The sequence below is a fragment of the Pleurodeles waltl genome, chromosome 3_1, assembly GCF_031143425.1.
Source record: "Pleurodeles waltl isolate 20211129_DDA chromosome 3_1, aPleWal1.hap1.20221129, whole genome shotgun sequence".
Classification (NCBI taxonomy): domain Eukaryota; kingdom Metazoa; phylum Chordata; class Amphibia; order Caudata; family Salamandridae; genus Pleurodeles; species Pleurodeles waltl.
This window is the reverse complement of record NC_090440.1, coordinates 1706124041-1706145381: the sequence shown is the minus strand read 5'-3', so window position 1 is coordinate 1706145381 and position 21341 is coordinate 1706124041. Positions and strand designations below refer to the sequence as shown.

The 21341-nt window shown below is 46.0% G+C and overlaps 1 protein-coding gene across 3 annotated transcripts in view; it reads left to right on the top strand.

Moving 5' to 3' along the window:
• The window catches only part of IQCA1 (IQ motif containing with AAA domain 1), a 692773-nt gene that overhangs the window by 105891 nt on the left and 565541 nt on the right, over positions 1–21341 (top strand). For all 3 annotated transcript variants that reach the window (XM_069225557.1, XM_069225559.1, XM_069225558.1), the window contains 2 exons: positions 13013–13204; positions 18683–18754. In XM_069225557.1, the coding sequence (XP_069081658.1) occupies positions 13013–13204; positions 18683–18754 (264 nt within the window). The remainder of the gene's footprint in view (positions 1–13012; positions 13205–18682; positions 18755–21341) is intronic.

Sequence of the window (21341 nt, the reverse complement as noted above, 5' to 3'; positions counted from 1 at the left end):
CCACTTCACTCTACTCCAATCTATTCCACTCTACCCCAATCTAATCCACACCACCCCAGTTCAGTCCACCCCACTCCAATCCAATCCCCTCCAGTACAATCCACCTTAATCCACCCCACTCCTGTCCAACCCACCCCAACCCACACCAATCCAATCCATCCCACAACAATCCTATCCACCACACAACAATCCAATCCACCCCACACAAATCAAATATACCCCAGACCAATCCACCCCATTCAATCCACACCACTCCATTTCAATTCCCCATTCCAATCCAATTCAACCCACTCTAGTCCACCCCACTCCAGTCCAATCCACCCAACCCAACCCCACCCCACTCCAATCTAATCCAATCTAATCCTCCAAACCCCAAATCAGTCCACCTCAATCCAATCCACCCCACTCCAGTCCCCCACACTCAATCCAATTCACCCCACTCCATTCCAACCTACTCAATTCCACCTCAATCCAGTCAAATCCACCCCACGCCAGTCCAATCCCCTCCACTCCACTCCAGTCCAATCCACCCCTCTCCAGTCCAATTCACCTCACTCCAATCCACACCCCAATCCAACCCACCCCAATCCAATCCACCCCACCCCACCCCAACCCAATCCACTCCACTCTAATCTAATCCACCCCACTTCAATCCAATCCACTTCACTTCAGTCCACCCCACTCCACTCTAGTTCAATCCACCCCACTTCAGTCTAGTTCACCCCACTCTACCCTACTCCGATACATCCACTCAACTCCAGTCCAATTCACTCCCCAATCCACTGCAGTACAATCCACCAAACTCCACTCCAGTCCACCCAACCCACTCCAATCGAATAAATCCAATCCAACCCACTCCAGTCCACTCCAACCCTTACCACTCCAGTCCAGTCTAATCCACCCCACTCCAATTCACCCCATTCCAAACCACCCCAATCCACCCCACATCACCACAATCCAATTCACCCACCCTAGTCCTACAACTTCAGTCCAATCCACCCACCCCAATCCAATCTAACCACCCCACTGCAATTCACCTCATCCCATTTCAATCCACCACCACTCCAACCCACCCCATTCACTCCACCCCATTCTACTCCAATCCAATCCACTCCACTGTACTCAAATCCACCTCATTACCTCACTCTGAACCACACCACCCTATTCTACACCGTGTCCCAGCATGCCACTCTCTGCCACTGATCCATTGAACTCTACCCTCCTCCACTCAACTCTACGACACTCTACTCCCCCTACTCCACTCTACAACACTCTGCGGCACCACTCCACTCCATGACACTCCATGCCACTAACGTTTAGCCATGCTGAACAGCAGCCACACATGGCAAAAACACATTGCCAAAGCCAATAGTTCTGGTAAAGGCAGGACCTATTGGCTTTGCCAATGCTTGTTATACATGTATCACCCCTAGGGATAGGCCCTGGACATCCCAGAGGGTAAGGTGTAGGGAATTGCCAACGCAGAGCTCGAATGCCTGGCCTGCTCTTCTCACTACGCCGACAGCCTCCTGCAATGTTCTCCCTGCTCCTCACAGCCCTCTCCATCGTGAACTGGACTCTTTGCACTGATTTGAGAAGGTAAACTTCAACTGGCCCAACTTTGTATCTGTAGCCGATCTGCACTCCATCACTGTTGGCCTGAAAGTGTGACTTTGACTCTGTCAAGCGCAACCAGATATCCATAGTTGGTTCTTTGTGCTTTTTGGCTCTATTTTCACTAAAATCTTTAAAAATTGATGACTTTAGTTCTACTGATCAGATTTGTGTTGTTTTATGTATTAAATTTTACTCTATTTTTTAACTTGGTGTGAGACCCTTATTGTGTAATGTTTTCACTGTAGTACTGTTTGAAGTGTTGCACAAATACCTGACACATTGCCTCTAAGGTAAGCCAGACTGCTGTGTGTCAAGTTACCAGAGGGTTGAGCACAGGTTAATTTAGGGTTGGCATGTGCTTCACCCTGAGAAGAATTGTGGTTGCTGCTTGACCAGGGCACACACCTCAGTCAACCAACAACCCAATTTCTTGCACTGCACATGAGTTTACATTAGTAAACTGGCAGAATGACCAGGCCCCTGTGTCTGACAGGTTTTAGGGGGCATTTGTTTCCTGATATCTACATCCTACAGATTCTTTACTCACATGTAATGGACCACCTGAATTTGCATGGTTGTACTAACATGTTTTGGATACACTGGTGGTGGTCTGATCACCTGATTTAGATTTGCAGTCACTTTGTAAATGCAATGTTCACATTGGTGTACATAATGGTGTCATTTGGCATGGTTCTCCTGGTTACAGATTCTAAATAGGCTTGGGCGGAATTCACGGATTTCCACTTTGTGGAATTCTGCGGAATTGATTAAAAAATCTGTGGAATACCATGGGGGCGGAGTTCCGTGACCCTCGGAATCCTGAATGCACTCGGTCTCAGAAGCGCTATGCAAGGCCGGGCTAGCGGAGTTTTTGGATGAACGCTGCGCTCCAAGCAGATTTCAGAGTGCCAAAAAGTCTGTTAGCTCTGCCAGCATACCGGAGCTCCCCACCCACCCCTAATACTGAACTCTCTGTCAATACCATGGCTTTGCATTTTTTAGGGTGGTAATCTTGGACCTGCCTGGGAGGGAAGGGAGAGAAATACGTAACCGAGAAAGAACTGCTGAGACTGTTTGACCTGGTAGGCATGCATGCAATGAGGGCCTGATTTAGAGTTTGGCGGATGTCACAACTGTGGTGGATATCCCATCCGCCTTATTACAAGTGCCACAGGGTATAACACACTTGAAATACAGGGAACGGGATACTCTGTCACGTTTGTGATGGAGTATTCCATTCAACAAACTCTAAATGAGGAACTACGTTATTTTATGGAGGATATCAACTGATTCTAAGGCATTGTCTTGCATGCTTTTCCACCCCTGTATCCTCTATTTCTACCCTGTGCCACACATACCCGAACCCACCACTGTGTGATGTACTGCACTGTCCAACACGTGAAAGTTTAGTATATTCGCCTGCAAAAGTGCAAAAGCCTTGCTCAGATTACCTACTGGTGTCTTTACTGAAAAAACTGCATGCCTGAACGCCTGAGACCTCATTAGTATAATAATGTGTACACACGCCCAACTATGACAGTCACTGAGAAGGGACTTTTATACCCAGCCACAGCCACCCAAGGTGGTTTACTTCCTGATTTACCTGAATACGACCAATCTTTAGTGTCAATTGAATCAATGTTTACTCTGGTCTTGTCCACACCTTTTTCCCACCACCTTTAGATTGTCTTTGTCGCTCACTCTTTTTATTACAAGCCTGAACACGCACCTGGAAGTCCCTATTACAGTCCACTGGCCACCTTAAAGTTTCCCAAGCCCAGCTTGCCTACCTCCATGCAGTTTTTCTTGTTATGTGGCTTTGTGCATTGTTAAATGTTGATGTGGAGTTCGATGACGTTGCAATAGCCTTTAACCTGATGTCCACTCTGATGACTTTGGTAAACTGATTTCGTTTTGTCATCGTTGTATTTCAATAAACAATTGCTTAAAAAGCTCAACATAGATGTTCTGCATCTTGCCAGCTTAACTGATGAACCAGTAAACTTTGTGCGACAGGAAGATGTTGAAAACTCCATGGTTCTACCTCCTCCACATGCGCAGCCCTCACAAGACACAAATGGGTCTGGCCCTTGTGCTATAAGGCCCCAATAAAAATAATGAAGACTTTTTTAAAGTCTGTGACAGTCACAGTGATTCCCAAGGGAGTGGGCCAGACCCCTGGCACCAAACAGCTGTTAAAAGAAGCGGAAAAATAAGCACAATGTTCCAACAACCTTTCTCACTGCTGGCTCCAGGGCACAGTATTTGTGATTCTTTGAAGATCCTATGTCTAATACATCTCTGTGCCCTATAAAACGGCTTTTCCACAATTTGTGATGCCTTTTAATCCAGGATAGCCAATAAAGAATCTTGATTCCTTCATTATGACCTCTCCATGTGGCCCACAAATGGACGTGAGTAAAAGATCGCAACAGAGATGCCAAAAGCTTCTCCCAACAGCCCAGTCGGTGGTTAGATCAATACAGAAGCTTAACGTGTCTTTTTCCCCTTTGGTTAACATAGTGTTCAACGAAGACGTTTCTCAAAGGCACACGTGTATTCGCAGATGAGAATTAAACACAGAGTTGTAAGGTCAGAATGAAACCCGTGCCTCCTCTAAAGAAACAATATTTACACACCACCGACATTGACGAGAACTCTAGAGAGATCACATCTTTCACAATCGCAGCCATGTCGTGCTGATGACTACGTTTTGAGTGAGTGAACGGGATTGAATGTAATTTTAATGTGCTGCCTTTTTGGGAGTATCAGCAGCAAGGCATTTTACATTGTTGCCAGGAAGTCAGTTTTGCTCAATTTACTGAAGGGCGCAGATCGGTTAAGCCCAGGAGTTTCTGCCTGGAACATTTCAGCATCACATGGTAGCTGCTAGGTGTCTAAGGTTGTCAGCAAAGGTATAAAATGTGATGGAAAGTGATTGGTTGGAAGTAAGTTTGACCTGGCCTGGTGCCTCAATAACTGATGGCTCTGAGAGAAGTAAATGATATGTTGCTTGAGCTTGGGCCTTAGTGTATGGGGACAAGCACGGCTCCTGCAGCTTGGAGGAGAGGTGATGTGCTGTTAGGTTCTTGGGGACACATCTTGTCGCCTGAGTAGGTCTTGATGGAAGCTTTTTGATTCCTTATATTTCTCGCCATGTACTACCTTTCTCTTCACAATTGGCCACCATGAGTGGTCGATGGTCCTTTGACTTCCTTTTTGTCCTTAGATCTCACCAAGTCTGAAGAGGCAGGAGCTGTATTTTTGGGCTAATGAACTGCATTTAAGGATTTTTTTCCTATTCCTGAGTCTGGACTTATCGGTCTGTTTTGCTCAAGTTTGAACAACTGTATAAGGGCCTACCCAGGTTATAGCATAATACATATACCATTTAACTTATAAGGGTGATGCTGCGCATATTTAATGTAATTATCAGTAAAAGAGATTATCCTATTGACTTTCTTATGTATATTCAGTTCTGTTTGCTTCTCATGAAATTTCTTACACAAGGGGAGGCACATTGGCAGAATGAAGCTCAGGTTTAAATACCTGTTGCAAGTGAATGCCACCTTCCCTTCACTGAAGCACACGCTGTAACCTCTTTAAAGGAATCATGTGTCTACCCTCATTGAGGGAAGGATCCTCTTCCCTGTCTTGTCAGCAACTCTCTGTCATCTGTCAGATAATTCTGGATTCTTGTAGTAGAAGGTTAAAATGTTGACCGCTGCAGTAAAGAAAGCAGAGCAGCAGTGGGCTATGACAACTTGTATAGGCCTGCTGCCATCAACATTGCAGTGCCGTAATTTACAGCCGCTGAGCATCCCTCTTCCCTGCATCTCCGTGGGAAATGGGATTACGGAGGGGATTTAGAAAAAAATCATATGGTGGCAATAAAAATCGAAAATGTTAAAAAGATATTTACATTAACAAAAGTTAAGATTTTCTTTTAATTATTGTTTTTTGTAAGACATGTTTCAAACACACAAGGATGGCTAAAAAAAAAGGGATGAAAGACGGAAAATAATGTATTGGCAAAGTAAAAGACAGGTAATCCAGCCCCAGCACTGAAACGTGATTTAGTTTAGGAGTTTAGGGGTGTGTGCATGTAATAAGGCAAACTTCCCATGCTCACATAATGGCTTTAATGGCTGAAGTCGAGTTGCGGTGTGTGGAAGAAAAATGTGAATCACGGTTTGAACAGATCAATAAATGAAGAGGGCTGACCCAAAACCCTGCTGTGCAAACATATATCTAAGTATGCTTTTGCTCAAGATATTTTTTTTTTTACATGAAGCAGGAGAACCCGCTAAAGCTGTTTCTATACCAGACTTAAAATTGCTTATCTTTCAATTGCAAATCATTTAATTCCTTCAAAAAAAGGGACACAACTTAAAAAAACAACCTTTGTGTGCATGAAGAAAAGGAAGGAATATGAGTACCGTGTGTTGCACACTAGCATGTACATTTACTAAAAGGTATAGAGGTTTTTCTGCCTTTACCCCTCTGTATTTCGTAGGTTGCTGTTTCTTTGCTGCCACCTGTAGCCTCAAAGATCTTAGTCACGTGTCTATGTCAGGTATCCTCCAGTCGCCTGCTGATGTGCCCAGATATGGCTGTGTGGGCACTAGACTACTGTCTAAAGTGACAATAAAATAGTGGGGAAATCTGCGATGCCTTTTCATAGGTATATCCTAAAATAGGAATAACTCATTTAACTACTCTTACGAAAACGCACTAGAAAATACATACAGGGCTGGAAATGAAACTTCAACAGGCACAGGCATCTCTGGCACAGGACTCTAGAGCTGGCTAGGTGTTACTTAGCGGTGGTGAGCTGTTGTTCAGTGCTGGGCCATATGAGGTTCCGGCAGTGGCCACTAACCTCACAACATTTAATAACATAGCACCAGTTGTTTTTTAGGTCCAGTGCCTCTCGTTTTAGATGTGGAGGAGGGCTTGGGTATGATACAAGATCCACAGAGAACAAATGATTCAAAACTGTCCAAACTTTGCTGATCGAGAGCGTCATAGTTGACAGATCCCAGGTAATGCAGGTTTTCAAACATATAGGGGGTCATTCTGACCCCGGCGGGCGCCGCCCGCCTGGCGGGAACCGCCATTTGACCGCTCCGCGGTCAAAAGACCGCTGGCGGCATTCCGACCTTCCCGCTGGGCCAGCGGGCGCTAACAATGTTGAAGCCGGCTCCGAATGGAGCCGACGGTGTTGCAGGTGTGCGACGGGTGCAGTTGCACCCGTCGCACTTTTCACTTTCTGCTAGGCAGACAGTGAAAAGCAGGCTGGGGCCCTGTTAGGGGGCCCCGGCACTGCCCATGCCAGTGGCATGGTCAGTGCAGGGGCCCCCAGGGGCCCCAGGACACCCGTTCCCGCCAGCCTCTTCCTGGCGGTGTAAACCGCCAGAAACAGGCTGGTGGGAAGGGGGTCAGAATCCCCTGGGCAGTGCTGCTTGCAGCGCTGCCCTGGCGGATTCGCCCAGCCGGGGGAAATCCGGCGGGAAACCGCCGGACCCGGTTTTCTGACCGCGGCTTTACTGCCGCGGTCAGAATGGGCTAGGAAGCACCGCCAGCCTGTTGGCGGTGCTTCCGTCATCCGCGGCCCTGACCCCCATAGTGAGTTACATTCTGAGCTGACTATTCAGATGGTTCATGCTGCTTCTTTTTTAGTACTTTTCTACGAACCAGAAGCCCTGAGACACTATAGACAGATATGAACAACAAAATGTGTAATGGCCTTTACAACCAGCTTGACAAGATTAATACAGTGACACATGGGGGAGGTTTCTTGGGGGAACTATTCAAAGGACAATGTGTCAGTCAGTATGCAGGCCACTATGTAGGGCTCTTCTCTAACGATGGGTTAAAAAAGGGGTCCTCTTCACAAAGGGCTCCAACATGAAAGTCCCAACAAAGTGGCTGGTCAATGGATGTTCAAATTCCACTGTCACATTCTTGCTCTTTCAATCATGTGGTCATCATCATGGAGTCTTGTAGGTCTTGCCCTCTCCATACAATCTGTCTCTTTGGATGATAACACATCCTCTTGGTTCTCAGACTGAATTCAATTACTGGCACAATGTATGGCAGGCAACGTTGAAGCAGGTCTAACATGTAATGCTAGAGGCGAGGGCATCATTAAAATGTGAAAGATTGAAAGCGATATAGTAGACAGTGACAAGGGATGAATGTGGTTATGTGGCAGACTTCATCCTCCTTTCGAGTTTCTGATCAGAATTTTCCACATTTGTAAACTGACTCTAATTTGTTGGGTCTAACCAGCACTGAACACTCATTTTTGATCACCGTTGTTGCGACAATTACACTAAAGATTCCTCTTCTTCTTATAAAGTTTTTTTCACCTCTATAAGAAATAGCTTACAGAGTCCCACTGTCAAATGTATTCTTCATGGATCCTTTCCACTCAGAATCAGCGGTGCAGTGCCTTGACTTCAACAGATCTGCCAGCATCATCTGACACCACCAACCATCGCTTGCTTGTAGCCAGGTTTAGCAAGAGCGGCATTATGAGCAATCCCCTTTCCTGGTTTGGTACTTTTTTTGTAGAACCGCCCCAGAAGATTATGCTGCCCTTTCATATCTGTCCCTTATAGTTCTCCTTTGTTGTGCCCCAGGCGTGCTGCCTTTTCCCCACACATTTTTAATTTTTACTTTGAGAACTTGGTGTAGGTTATTCACTTGCATGTTTATGGTATAACACTTCCAACTCAGAATGAGCTGAATCTCTTAGTGTAAAGCTGACACCACTGTAAAAGAAACTCAGACTAAAGTGAGGTATTACTGTTGGGAGATAAGACTGACCACCAGTGTCATTCTTGCTGGCTCACTGCAATGGCTACTCTGCCGCCCCTGTGAAAGATGTAGGGAACCTCAGGTTCAAAATTGATAGGAAACTCTCGTAAATCCCATAGATTTTCTCAGTCATCTCTGTTTGCACCTTCTGTCTGTGATGTTTTAGGAAATTAATGCCTGTCCACTCTAGTGATGCCAGATATTTTGCTATACCAGTTATCATTTAGTCCTACAAAGATTATGGAAACTTTCTTTATTCTGGCCTCCCAAACTATTCTGTGTAATGACTTAAATGCATTCAAAATCTGGAAACTTGGATCATACTTGGACCCGCCCCCCACTTGACCCAAATCTTGTAATGCCAAGGCCTTCTACTGTCATCTCTACTACTTTCCATCCAGATGAGGATTTTCTTTAAACATTTCTGTTATACCACTTACGTTGAGCCAGAACAATGACCCAGCCATAATATAGCACCATTTGTAGCTGTACTAACCCTGTCAGACGTGGAGATCAACCTGTACATCTTAGAGTCCCACACTTTAAAAGACTACATTGCAGGAGGTGGAGTTTCTCTGTTCTATCCCCTTCACTTTGGAAATCGTTTCCCTTTTCACTCCGCTCCATAAATTACATTTTTAGTAGATCACTAAAAACCTGGTTATTTACTGGTTACCTTTAGCTTATGCTTGTTATGTGTCCCCACCTACAATCCTTCTTAGCACCATCAAGCCCTTATGCATGTATGTGCAATTAACAAAAACCAATAACAACAATTTAAAAAATATATTTTCCTGCACTGATTCTAAGAATTATTCCTATATTCCAATGAACATCATTGTAAAGTTCATATAAAGACTAAAATTTCCACCTCAGAAGACTCATTATATATTTGAAGGTTAGGAAACATGCAGGACAAGATGCGCATGAGGATTTTGGTGGATTTCCATGGATTTTGATGCGTTGATTTCTCACTCACAAGCGAGACCATCCGTCGTTTTTTTCTCCGGTCAGGTAGGTGCTGCGTGGCTTTTCTCTCCCGCGAGAGAGTGATGCGTCGAATTCCAGATGGGCACCTCGGATCCACGTAGCCTTGCGTTGACTTTTGCCACCCAGCGATGATGTGTGTGAAATCCAGCCGCACGGTGATGGAAAACCACGCTACGTGGGGTTTGTGTCGTTAACAGCAGCCGCAAGTAGGTGTTGCGTTGTTTCTCCAGCTGTGATGCGTTGATCTCCCAGCCGCGATACAGGTGGAACATCGATTTTTGCCACAAAGCTGGTGACGCATAATTTTTTTGCCACGTTGCAGGTGGTGCATCGAAAAGTTCCCTGCACGGTGTTCTGTGCATGGATTTCAGTCCTTGTTCTGCCAATTTCACCTCTCAAGGGCCCAGGGACTCGATAGGCCACCACTTGTCAGGGCAGGAGTCTAAACAGAGAGTCCAGATTCTGACAGAGGAAGTCTTTGATGGCCCTGAGTCTTCAAAACAGGAGGCAAGCTCAGTTCAAGCCCTTGGAGATTCTTCTCTAGCAGGAATGCACAACAAAGTCCAGTCTTTGTTCCCTTTCACACGCAGAAGCAGCAACTGCAGTATAGCCTAACAAAGCACAGTCACAGGCAGGGGCAGCACTTCTCAGCTCTTCTCCTTGGCAGAGGTTCCTCTTGATCCCAGAAGTAATCTGAAAATGTGGGGTTTTGGGTACACTACTTATACCCCTTTCTGCCTTTGAAGTAGGCAAACTTCAAAGGAATTTTTCTGTTGTTCGCAAGCCTTGCCCAGGCCAGGCCCCAGATACACACTAGGGGGTTGGAGACTGCATTGTGTGAAGGTAGGCACAGCCCATTCAGGTGTAAGTGACCACTCCTCCCTCCACTGTAACTCAAATGGCAGGCTGCTCCCCAGCTCCCTTTGTCTCACTGTCTAGAGGGGATTCACAAACAGCCCAACTGTCAGTCTGACCCAGACAGGGAATCCACAAACAGGTAGAGTCACAGAATGGTTTAAGCAGGAAAATGCCCACTTTCTAAAACTGGCATTTTCAACTTTACCAAATGATGTATTTTTAAATTGTGAGTTCAGAGACACCAAACTCTAATTTTCTCTCTGCTCCCAAAGGGAATCTGCACTTAAAAAAGTTATTTGAAGGCAGCCCCCATGTTAACCTATGAGAGAGATAGGCCTTGCAACAGTGAAAACCGTATTGGGCAGTATTTCACTGTTAGGACATGTAAAACACACCAGTATATGTCCCATCTTTAACATACACTGCACCCTGCCTATGGGGCTACCTAGGGCCTACCTTAAGGGTACCTTACATATATAAAAAGGGAAAGTTTGGGCCTGGCAAGTGGGTACACTTGCCAGGTTGAATTGGCAGTTTGACATTGCACACATAGACACTGCAGTGGAAGGTCTGAGCCATGTTTACAGGGCCACTTGTGGGTGATACAATCAGTGCTGCAGGCCCACTAGTAGCATTTGATTTACAGGCCCTAGGCACCTCTAGTGCACTTTACAAGGGACTTACTAGTAAATCAAATATGCCAATCATGGATAAACCAATCACACGTGCATTTTACACAGGGAGCACTTGCCCTTTAGCACTGGTCAACAGTGGTGAAGTTCCCCGGGTAACAACAGAAAAAAGTCCAGCACACAGTTAAAACCTGGGAAAAAGACAGGGGAGACCACTCCAAGAATGCCAGGTCTAACAGAGTGGGCAAAGAATTCTGTAAATGTCAAGTATGTGAAAAATATTTTGAAAGTGAGGAGTATTTTTTTTTAAATGCTTGACTCAGCTATGAAGTTTTAATAGCATGCATTATCTACCATTAGATGTAGAGTTTCTTATGCTTATCTGTATTTTTAATTTTTAGCTATTACACATAACCGTATAACTCAAATTATATCTGTTGTATGTTTGCATTTCTAGCTATTATACTTAATTATATGAAACAGTGATTACAATTTTTTTCGACGATAACATGGAATGCAAAGTTGTCCAGGTGTCTTTGCACGGGAGATAGAACATCAGTGGAATTTTTGCATTCCACACCTTTGCAAAATTTCTGTGTTTGGAGCTTAACAAGAGGTTACAATCACTCTTTCCATTATGCACTCACTGTATGTTTTGCAAATCTGAGCTTTTAGACTTATACCTCACAAAATTGTGCTGCATTGCACTAGATTTGCAACTTAGTAGGAAATTGTCATAGATGGGCGTCCCATTATTCATTGCATTATTTTATATGTGGGTCACAGTAATGTACAATGTGGTGAGAGATTCAAAATCATTCAAGGTATAATGTTTAGCCTATTGCTGTATTCTGAATTAAGCCTGGGAGGCTGCTGATTGCCATCACCGTATATAGTGTAAACCCAGAAAAAACAGTTTTACCAAGTAAAGTAATGTCTGTTCGCTTAGAGTCACCTATTAACCATAAGGCGTAACCTACAACACAGAAGCCCAAACCCACAACCATAGAGGAGAAACTAATAATAGTGGCAGGAGTAAGGATGGGATTGTGGGGCTTCTGTAAAATGTATAGCCCTGGGGTGAGTTAACGGGGTTCTGCTATGCAGAAATCCACGAAGTGCCAAAAACAACTCTGCGGCACTACGTGGAGTTCCGCGGGTGGAGAACTTTGAGTAAGTTACACTGCTCACGCTGATTTTCAGCGCCAGGAGATTCTCCGGCACTGTAAAATCAACACAAACTGCATCACGTGGAGCGCCAGAGGGCACTAACTTCTTTTTGCTGCTCAAGTAGATTCTCTACTCGAGAGGCAGCTTCCTCAACGTGAGCGGCAGCTTTATCATCGCAATCGGTCGCAGCCTATCGTGCACATCCAGACATCTCGTTTGCCGATTTTGCGATTTCTCTTGCTCGCTCTCACCAACTTAAAGGTGGAGAGCAGGAGCATTAGAAAAAACTCCTCTCCGTGCCACTTCACTGAGGTTTTTGGAACTCCGCATGGAGTGGGGAAAACTCCAGCAGCTGAGCGGAGTTCTTCGCCAACCCCTAAAAGTTTATACCATTTGAACCCGAGTTTTGCCCAAATAAAATAGTATTATGATTGAATGTACTGTTTGTAATACAATCATATCTATATATAAATAAGTGCCCGGACTATGTCCCTGCCTAAGCTTTTCCTACTGCTTTAGGAGAAGGGACTTGTTTTAGTACTTCTAGAATGTAAGATGGATTTCCATATTTTGCTGAGTTTCTGCTAGTATCTTTGGTTTTTGAGAATCGAAAGGCAATTACAGGGTAATAGGCTGTTAACACCGTCTGAAGATGAGAGTTAGCTTTACTAACCTCGATGACATATATATCTAGAAATCTTCACTTACCCGTGTATAGTTACCTGGCTGAAATAATGGTAGTTGATATTCTGCAATCCATATTTGCGTAGATTGATATTAGGACCATGATATGCTGAAATGCAACCTTTGCCTTCAGACTATAGATTGAATGAATTCTTTTTAGTTCTGGTACTTTCAATCCAAGAAAAAAACGTGTTTTTGCTGACCTGGTATTTTATCTGTCATCCTTCTGTTTCCAGATAAAGCCAGAAAAAGCCATGTCCCTGGAAGAAGCAGTGCGCATCCTTCAGATATCTGAGAGGGCCCGTCAGGGTCGTCTGAGGGCGAAATTCATGAAGGAGATTCATATGGAGGACAAGCGGGAAAAGATGGCCAGGATCCTCGGGGATCACCTGCTGGACCCCGACATTGCAGCTGTCCGCATTCAGAAGGTGAAACACCTTTAGGGATAAAGGCGGGCATTTGCCTCTTTCACCTGCAGAAAGAACTTTATTTTGTATTTTACTTTTTTGAGAGTAAAGAAAATAGTTGTGTTCAGGTACTTAAAAGATGCATGTGATGAACCTAGCAACCATGTTGCTGGAGCAACATTCTTTTGTTAGAACTTTCACACCCTGAGAGAAGTTACAGGAAAGGTCAGACATAGCTCAGAAGTCTATACTGTTGCATGGGAAGCTTGCAGTTTTTCATAGGGCTGCAATGGCATAGCAAAGGAGCAATATTCCCTCATTTATGCCAGGAACATGGGACCTCAGGTAGTCAGCTAGGTAGTGACAAACAGTTGCAAGTGGACTGCAGAGAGCTTCGCATACAACCCTGGTCCGAGGTACCACTGCACTTGCAGCACCATTGGTAGCTGTGCCCCTCTGTGCATGCAATATGCAATGAATTTCAGAATATGTTTTACCACATTCTGCACCATGTGCAGGTGGATCAGACAGGTCAAAGCCATGCATATTAAAGCAAAGTCCAAAAGAATAGAAGCTGCTCTTCACCATCCCCTTTGTCTGTTCATTAGTGACCTTATGAAAAAGTTTGGAGACTATGGCCCTCATTCTGACCCTGGCGGTCGGCGGAGAGACGGCGGTCGGACCGCGAACAGACCGGCGGTATTAAAAATGGCATTCTGACCGCGGCGGTCCCCGCCGCGACCGACCGCCACTTCTCCACTCCGACCGCCACGGCGGTCATGACCGCCGGGCTGGAGTTTGCGCACTCCGGCCCGGCGGTCGTCCCAAGACCGCCAAGGGTATTATGACCCTGCCTACCGCCGCGGTTTCTTGCGGGCGGGAACCGCCGTGCGAACCATGGCGGTAAGCACTATCGGGGCCAGGGAATTCCTTCCCTGGCACTGATAGGGGTCTCCCCCACCCCCCACTACCCACCCGAGTCCTCCCCCCACACCCTCCACCCCCCTGCCACCCCCCAGAGGTGGTACGAACCCCCTCCCCACCCCCAGCCCGACATGCACATACATGCACCCCGACATGCACACACCCCCAACATGCACATATACACACCCCCTACACACACATACACAACGGGGACACATACCCGCACACATACATGCAGACATGCGCACCTGCCGAACAGCACACATTACCCATAGACACAGCAGCACCCCCCGCACGCATACACGCACTCACACACCCCCTCTACACACTCACACGCACACCCCCATGCACGCCCACATCACACAACACCCCCCCACCCCCTCCCCTCACGGACGATCAACTTACCTTGTGCGTTGGTCCTCCGGGAGGCGACGGGAGCCATGGGGAGGTGACCGCCAACAGAAGACCGCCACACAGAAATGTGGGTCGTAATTCTGTGGGCGGTGTTCTGCTGGCGTGGCGGTGGAGGTTGACCAGTCTCCACTTTCCCGCCGACCGCCAGTGTGGCTGCTGGCGGTTTTCCGGCGGAACGCTCCCAGCGGTCAGAATGCGCACAGCGGCATACCGCCGCGGTCGGCGGTCTTCACCGCGGCGGTAACTCGGCGGTCTTGCGAAAAGACCGCCAGGGTCAGAATGAGGGCCTATGTTGTCAAATAACGTCCAATAAGATTCGCGGATGAGAAAATAAATTGCCACAAAGATTAAAATATGTTAAACTGAAAGGGACTGGTGAATGTTTGCATTGGACATCTCCCGCTTGCTTGACATCGCTGTGCTCGACATTGGGGGACATTTGGGGAGAGCTCTGTTGTGTATGTAAACTTGTAACAGGTGCCATGTTTGTGATACTTTACAAGTTCATATGCTTGCAGATCATTCTCTAAGTATCCCCCTTTGCAAAGGACAATGATGTTCAGCAAGTGTGTTGTCGCTTTATATATTCAGCAATCTACTCCAATTTGTCAAAATGTCCACCTCCTCTGTGCTCCTCTCCCTTGCTCTGAAAACACATGGGATGGTTTCAAAGAAATGTGTGATGGTAGCAGTTGTAGTATCATAGTATACCCTGCTTACTGTTTATGGCCTGAACTACATGGTTGGGCTAATTTAAACTACTGTAAAATGATGCTGCAAACAAACATACCGTCTCTGTCAACTTTCTCAGTTTGCACCTGTTACAATTTCTATTTCTAATGACAACAAGGTGGAGATGTTAAACCTGTCAGGGGAAGCACCATCCCACCAGAGCTTAGAAGCCTCTATGCCAGAATATTATAAATGGCGTATGATTTTTCACCTGGTTTCTTTCCAGACACTGTGAAGCGGTACATTCGGCCATGAATCTACTCACAAGTGGTGCATGACGCCCACAGAGTACTGGGACATCCGTTTAAATAAGACAGCCCTGTAAAGATATCCATATTAACCCATCAAACCAATTTTAATGAAAACGTGTCTCTTTTAGCATCTTGCATCTGGTTTCCTTACTTCATTCAACTATACGATTGTATGTATTAATAAATCAACTCAATGCAAAAACAAAAAAATCAGAATACGTACAGAATAGAATCTTAAAATATAATATTTTTCCCTTTTTTAACAAAAAAGCAATCCGCCCTTCTGCTCCAATATTCAATATGCAGATTTTTTGCAGTTGTGCCACTAACAATGTTCTTCATTTGTACATCTTTCCCAGATTCTAGTCCCCTCTACTACTATGTTCTCTCGGGATTGATGTTATCAGAGGTCTAAAGAAGGAAAACCCTATCTCCTTCTATGTTGGGAATTGTGCGTAAGCCCTCACTGGCAACCGGGCTATGAGGGCTGATCTAACTCTTTCTCTTGCGCAGTACACTGGTATCTTCTTGTCTGACACAATATGCTTCTTTTTACAACATCACATACCTTAGTGAAACTCTAGCAGAGTAGTCCCCAAATAGTGCCAGCACAACTAGGAAAATTATCCGAAACAGACTGAGCGGAGTTTTAACCAGGAGAAGGAAGAGCTTGTGCAAACAGGGAAGGCCCAGTCGATGTTAATATGACGTCCTGTGCAAAGCTTTGAGCTTCAGGTTGAATCTACTTGGATCCCTAGAAAAGTAATAGATAAACTCCCTAAAAAGGAATTAATCCTTGGTTTAATTTACAAGTCAATGAGTTGAGACATAAACCCAAGCATCTGAAGAGAAGAATGAGTGAGATAGGCTCAATATATGGACACAAATATATGCTTAACGCTGTTAAGCAAACACGCAAAGAAGCTGATAGTTTAGTATACCTCTCGGATCAAATTCACTATCAAGACAAAGGGCCTGATTCTAACTTTGGAGGACGGTGTTAAACCGTCCCAAAAGTGGCGGATATACCACCTACCGTATTACGAGTTCCATAGGATATAATGGACTCGTAATACGGTAGGTGGTATATCCGCCACTTTTGGGACGGTTTAACACCGTCCTCCAAAGTTAGAATCAGGCCCAAAGTGTGTCTGAATTATTCATGGTTTTGAAGATAGTTGCACAGTCAACTGCCTAGAAAACAAAGTGATTCTGCCATAGGACCGAGCAAAGGAGCAAAGGCAGTCTTTTGGTGGTGACTTTCGGTGGATCTCGAAGGACCAAGGTGTCTCCAGATTTAGGGCCTCATTTACAAAGAAGTGGCGCAGCGCTACAGCAAATTTTGCAGCACTGCGCTGCGTCATTTCAGAAACACAGAGATTCACCTTATTTACTACAATATGGCACACCCCAATGTTTTCCCTAGCACTGGTGCTACAATTAGCAGCCTAGCGCCAACGCAGACACCCTTGCACCATAGTGCAAGGGTGCTTGCGTTGCAGGGAATGATTGTTTATGTGCAGGAAGGTGTTCCTTCCTGCACATAAACAATCAATAATGATGATTTGCTAGTTCTATGTGTCCTGCAGAATGCAGCACATATAGAAGTAACAAATCGTCATTATTTAATGATTGTTTAGGTGAAGGAAGAGACACCTTCCTGCACATACACAATCATTAATAGTTATTTGTTCCTTCTATGTGTGCTACAGAATGCAGCAAACAGAGAAAAAGCAAAAACGAGGAGAAATAAAAGAAATTTCTACTTGTTGTGCCACTCTAACGCCACCCCTGGGGTGGCTTTAGCTTTTGGCATTTCCTCAGGTTTACGATTCCTCATAAATCTTGGGCAGCATCAAAATGCAATAGGTGTTGCGGGGGAACACCCACAGCAACACCCATTGCACGCCCCTTTCACGCAAAGTGATGCGTGTAAAGGGGCTGTATTTACAAGGTGACTCTGAGCCACAAAAAGTGGCTTACTGCCGCTTTGTAAATATGGAGCAGGGCATTGTGCCACCAGAATGTCAGAAAAAGTGATGTTCCAGTGGTGCAATGCCCTTGTAAATGCGACCCTTAGTGGGTTGCACAAGTCCTTAATCTTCACTCACAATTAGAGGATTTTTGTATCTTTAAATCAAAATCTTCAGATACTGGGGCATGGTTAGTGAAGACCAGCAGTTCAACATCCTAATTGGAACACTGCCTGCCTACAAAAAAGGTTGGCTATACAGGTTGCTCCTTTGAGAAGAGAGATCAGAATTGATCTTTCATGCGAACCTGGATGTACAAATGTTAAAACATACAATTGTTACTCTGGCTCCTTATGAAGCAGTTTCCTCTTAGAGACACAAGACATTTAAATCCAATTATGAAGATGTTGTTTTGAAGTTAGCAAAGAGGGTAGGCTAAAAGCCGCTTTTGAAAAGAGATCTAGGCCAGCCATGATTACTAATTAATTCAGATTTGTTTGGCCATTTCAACATGATGGATCATCAAGTCTTACTGGAAAGGTATTGAGGACTAAGATTTAGGGTAACAGTTACAATTTGGTTGACATCTTTTCAATAGGAGCTCACATATCAAGTGAAAAAAGGGAGCATTTATTTCTTGGTGTAGACATATGAGTCATTGAGTCAATCAGTTCTTAATGCTTGATTGCAGTCATAGGACGGTTGAGGTCAAAGCATGAAGGCTGGATTTATAGTGGACACTCATCTCTTGGTACTGCTGGAAGAAGGGAGTGGTGGGTGAGACCCCCCTTTACCCTCACTTTGAGTGGCTAGCAGTGTTTTGTCCCGTCACCACCTACATTTTGGATCTGGGGGTTGATCACTCAAGATGGCTAACTTGTTTTTCCCATCACACATGAATGGACCAAACCACTACAGCATGATAACTTCTTGCAATCTGAGGTCATTAACAGAAGGAGCGGATGTGATACAGTGTCCAGGCAGAATAACTGGGTGACAGACATGCACTGAGAACTCCCAAGGGCACCTAATTAGACTTGATTTGTTTTGTGTTCATGCAGATTGGACTGACATGATAAGCAGCAGGAGCAGCCTGCAAAGTCCTCTTTATCTCAATAGTCTGCTTTTGTGCTTTGTTCCTTGCGGGAGAGGGTTTGATTCTCATGGGTCATTTCCGCTAATTTCTGTTCACCATCTCATCATAGGTTTGGCGTGGATTCATGCAGAGGAGGAAAACCAGGAGAGAGAGGGAGGAGGAGTTAATATTCCTTGGGATGGTAAGACTTTCTCACTGCCCAAATAGGTCTGCTTTCTACCCCTTTCTCACCTTTCCCCATGTGACTGGCCTACGCAAATGTAGAGCTCTTCCTTTTTAATGAGTTTTGTATATACGTTCTATAATAAAATCTAGCTAGGTCAATGGCAGTCTTTGCAGAACGTTGTTGGAGCCTAGAGAGCTTTGCTATTCTGGTGCCCAAAAATCCATCAATGTTACACCTTTTCTGTTTGAATGTCAAGAGTGCAGTATAGGATAATACTATTTGTAGGAAAATGCCACTGTTGGCATGGTTACCCCCTAACATTTTGCCATTTGTTGATGCCAGCTTTGATTGAAAGAGTGCTGGGACCCTGCTAACCAGGCCCCAGCATCGGTGTTCTTTCCCTAAAACTGTACCTTTGTCTCCACAATTGGCACAGGCATGGCACACAGATAAGTCCCTTGTAAAACGTACCCCTGGTGCCAAGGGCCCTGTGGCCAGGGAAGGTCTCTAAGGGCTGCAGCATATATTATGCCACCCTGGGGACCCCTCACTCAGCACATGCACACTGCCTCACAGCTTGTGTGTGCTGGTGGGGAGAAAAAGACTAAGTCGACATGGCACTCCCCTCAGAGTGCCATGCCCACATCCCACTGCCTGTGGCATAGGTAAGTCACCCCTCTAGCTGGCCTTACAGCCCTAAGGCAGGGTGCACTATACCACAGGTGAGGGCACAGCTGCATGAGCACTATGCCCCTACAGTGTCTAAGTCGATTCTTAGAGATTGTAAGTGCAGGGTAGCCATACTGAGTATATGGTCTGGGAGTTTGTAAAAAATGAACTCCACAGTTCCATAATGGCTACACTGAATACTAAGAAGTTTAGTATCAAACTTCTCAGCACAATAAACCCACACTGATGCCAGTGTGGGATTTATTGAGAACTGCACACAGAGGGCATCTTAGAGATGCCCCATGTATGCCAGCTCTACTGTTAGTGTGTGACTGACCAGTCTGTGCCAGCCTTCCACTTCCAGACACGTTTCTGACCACATGGGGTGAGTGCATTTGTGCACTTTGTGGTCAGAAACAAAGCCTGTCCTGGGAGGAGGTGCTTCACACCTCCCCCTGCAGGAACTGTAACACCTGGTGGTGAGCCTCAGGGGCTCAAGCTTGGTGTTACAGTGCCCCAGGGCACTCCAGCTAGTGGAGATGCCCGCCCCCCCGGACACAGCCCCCACTTTTGGCAGCAAGTCCAGGGAGATAAGCCAGGTCGACCTCCTAAGGTGACCAGAGCTGAAGTGACCCCCTCCTTGGAAAATCCTCCATCTTGTCTTGGAGGATTTATCCCAATAGGGATAGGGATGTGCTCCCCTCCCCAAAGAGAGGGAGCACAAGGAGGGTGTAGCCACCCTCAAGGTCAGTAGCCATTGGCTACTGCCCTGTGACCCTAACACACCCCTAAATTCAGTATTTAGGGGCGACCCTGAACCTAGGATTTCAGATTCCTGATGACCTACAAAGAAGGAGGACTGCCTAGCTGAAAAACCCTACAGAGAAGAAGGAAGACGACAACTGCTTTGGCCCCAGCCCTACCGGCCTGTCTCCAACTTCAGAGAACCTGCACCAGCGACGCATCCTGCTGGCCCAGCAACCTCTGCCAACTCGGAGGACTGCCCTGCAACTACAAAGGATCAAGAACTCCCGTGGACAGTGAACCTGTCCAACAAAAGCAAGAAGAAACCATCTTTAAAGGGACTCTCACCTCACTCCAGAAGTGTGAGTCCCCACTGCTCTGCACCCGACGCCCCTGACCTGTGTCCAGAGAAACCAACGACCCAGAGAGGACTCCTAGGTGACTCTGACAACGTGCCCACCCTGGGCAGACCTCTCTGCACCCCCACGACAACGCCTGCAGAGGGAATCTCGAAGACTCCTCAGACCGCAACTGCCTGGGAAGAAGATTTCCGACTCCTGGAGAAGCACCGCACCCGCAGCCCCCAGGCCCGTGAGAAACCGAACACCAGTGCAGCAGTGACCAGCAGGTGGCCCTCACCCTTGCCCAGTCAGTGGCTGGCCGGAGAAGCCCACCTGTGTCCTGGCTGCAACATCTGAGTGACCCCCGGGTCCCTCCATTGAATCCTATTGCAAAACTGACACCCTTTTTTCCCACTGCAACCGGCTGCCCCGGTGCCGCTGAGGGTGTGTTTTGTGTGCCTACTTGGGAATCCCCAGTGCTCTACTAAACCCCCCCCAGGTGTGCCCCCCGAGGACGCGGGTACTTACCTGCCACCAGACCGGAACTGGAGCACCCCCTGTCTCCATAGGCGCCCATGTTATTTTGGCTCCTCTTCAACCTCTGCACCTGACCGGCCCTGTGTTGCTGGTGCTGGGTGTTTGGGGTTGACTTGAACCCCCAACGGTGGACTACCTATGCCCCAGAGACTGAACTTGTAAGTGCTGTACTTACCTTATTAACCAAACTGTACTTACCTCCCCCAGGAACTGTTGACATTTGCAGTGTCCACTTTTAAAATAGCTTATTACCATTTTATGAAAAACTGTGTACATTACTGTTTTGGTTCAAAGTTCTAGCTATACGTATG